General features: G+C 38.8%; 1 protein-coding gene across 1 annotated transcript in view; it reads left to right on the top strand.

The window, feature by feature from the left end:
- filip1a (filamin A interacting protein 1a) overlaps positions 1 to 1,072 on the top strand; it is a 13,286-nt gene extending 12,214 nt beyond the window's left edge. Inside the window, exon 7 of the mRNA XM_016258196.1 lies at positions 1,032 to 1,072. Coding sequence (XP_016113682.1) covers positions 1,032 to 1,072 — 41 coding nt within the window. The remainder of the gene's footprint in view (positions 1 to 1,031) is intronic.
- Positions 1,073 to 2,738: the final 1,666 nt, after the last annotated feature.

Here is a 2,738-nt window from a genome sequence, read left to right as displayed (position 1 = left end):
AGTCAATAATCATGCAGATTTATGTTACAAACTTATAGAATTGTACAGTAAGAAAGTTATTTCCTTTAACCAGGAAATTAACGTTCTTAGAATTGACAAGACGGTTGACCCTGAGTGGTCAGCTAAATATCTACAGTGGATCTAAAATATTAATAATTAATCATAATTAGTTATGGTTAATTATTCATATTTCCCCATGAGCTAAATTCGCTACACTGTGCTAGTCTTCTAAGGATACCCTAAGTTCATGCCAGGCCTCGGCCTTGACTTTCCATTCACCAAAGATCGTAGAATCTCAGCTGATGTCTCTTTTAGCTCTTTTTCACTTTCCACTGGGAAGAAACTCCCAATCATCATTGAGTCAGAACATCTTTGGAATTCATCACTCTTCAAACCTGGAAGAACGTGATCGCAAGTCCAAAACCTTGAAACCATCAAGACTTTCATCCGAGACTGCATCCGGACACTCGTCAATGACCAAGGCAATGCAAGTATCGTACATTTAATTAAACGAAACAGAGGTTTAGTATAAGCTATGGACCCCGTTATAAACAGCGCTGATGGTTTTACTCAGGTGGTTAACTGACTCTTTTCATAGCTTCATTGTCTGGTTCAAGTCTCATTTGCCCTTTCCCCATGTATGAGTGATTGTATGTTTGTTTGTTTAGATTAGTTATGTGTGTTAGCGTTTAGTTAATAAAACTTTTGAGTATAGATTACATGAGTTTCTGATTCTGCTTGTGAATAATGTCCCTTTATGATTTGGTCCTTGTTACATGCTCTAATGCATTGTTAGGCTACTGTAAGAAGGTTGTTTTCTGTGGCCATGAAAATATCCTTTCTTAGAGTTGATATGAAATTACACAAAATGTTCGCTGGATGAACAGATTCGTTGATGGCAATTTAATTCTGCTACAGTTACTACTGCTCATATAAATAATTGTAATTAATAATAATTAATTGTAATTATTAATATACATTTCCCTTTTGAGCTGATTTCCTACACACACTGACCTGAAAAAAACCCCCAGCTGTCATTAATGGAGCCCTACAGGGTGGAGGGAAAGGCTGAGAGCACTGAACAAATAACATCCATGTTTACATTTAAGTCTACTGTCAAAGAAAATTAATGTTTGCCACTTTCTGCAATTGTTATATGTTGCAGAGATGCAAGACACATAGATTTTTCTCGGGAATTATATAGGGAAGGAGACTTGGGGTTTGGCAGCAGTGTTGCCTTTAAAGGGTTAGTTCACCCAAAAATGAAAATTACCCCATGATTTACTTACCCTCAAGCCATCCTAGATGTATATGACTTTCTTCTTTCAGACAAATACAATCTGAGTTATATAAAAAAACATCTTGGCTCTTCCAAGCTTTATAATGGGAGTGGATGGTAGTCCAAAATTAGAAGTCCAAAAAATTTAACCAATCCAGTATAAAAGAAGTCCACACGGCTCCGGGGGTTTAATAAAGGTCTCCCAAAGCAAGGCGATGCGTTTGTGTAAGAAAAATATCCATATCTACAACTTTATAAACCTTAATCTCTAACTTCTGCTAACTGTCGTATGCGCGTTCGCGAGAGAGTGGCGTCCAGCGGATGACGTAGGCGTAGCGTACACTCCGGTGAGAATATGCTAGTCTCGCGAGAAACAAGTTTTGTTTACAGCAAAGGAAAACCAGTGTTCACTTGGCTTATATTGAAATCCTCCGACATTTTTCTTTTTCAAATCCTCGTTTTGTACTACTAATTCGTGACCGGTGTTTTGTTTCGCTCTCTCCTCTGCACTTCCATGTTCATCTCTTCCGCGTTCGTCACCAAGTTTCCACACGTCCTACGTCATACGCTGGATGCAACTCTCTCGTGAACGTGCGTACGACAGTTAGCGGAAGCTAGAGATTAAGATTTATTAAGTTGTAAATATGGATATTTTTCTTACACAAACGCATCTCCTTGCTTTGGGAGCCCTTTATTAAACCCCTGGAGCCATGTGGACTTCTTTTATAATGGATTGGTTACATTTTTTGGATTTCAAATTTTGGGCTACTATCCACTTCCATTATAAAGCTTGGAAGAGCCAGGATGTTTTTTAAAGGAGACATATTATGCCCCTTTTTACAATATGTAATATAAGTCTCTGGTATCCCCAGAATGTGTCTGTGAAGTTTCAGCTCAAAATACCCCACAGATCGTTTATTATATCATTTTGAAAATGCTCATTTTAAGTGGATGCAGAAACACAGGTTTTTTTCATGTCTGTCTCTTTAAATGCAAATGAGCTGCTGCTCCCTGCCCCCTTTCCCAGCTTTTCCAGCTTATGAGCTGCGTCATTACAGCTAATACCTGCTAAAAACATCTGTTTTGGTTCTGATTATCATGTTTAACGTGCTGAAATCATACATTTTAAACCATATTAGTTTAAACTTCTGATATACGGTTTTCCAAGGGCACACATCCGAAGCACACGGACAGAAAGTGGCTGTCACAGCATGTGAGTACTAAACGAAGTTCTCATTCACACACAAATCTGTGCACAGCAGCAATATACAGTAAATAAATCAATAAATCAACTGCTTTCTTGTCTCCTCTGAGGCTGGGACTCTAAACAGTGTTGTGTGCTCGTCTGTGCAGCCAAAGACAGAACAGTTAGTGTTTTGCTGAGACTTTCGCCATAGCATTAGTTCTGGTACACCGTTGTCGCTTGCGAAATCACAATGACGGCGCCGTGGGTGGAAAC

The sequence above is a fragment of the Sinocyclocheilus grahami genome, unplaced genomic scaffold (genome assembly GCF_001515645.1).
Source record: "Sinocyclocheilus grahami isolate Dianchi unplaced genomic scaffold, SAMN03320097.WGS_v1.1 scaffold1655.1, whole genome shotgun sequence".
In the NCBI taxonomy this organism is placed as follows: Eukaryota; Metazoa; Chordata; class Actinopteri; order Cypriniformes; family Cyprinidae; genus Sinocyclocheilus; species Sinocyclocheilus grahami.
The sequence above is the reverse complement of the archived record's forward strand: the minus strand, read 5'-3'. Positions and strand labels throughout refer to the sequence as shown.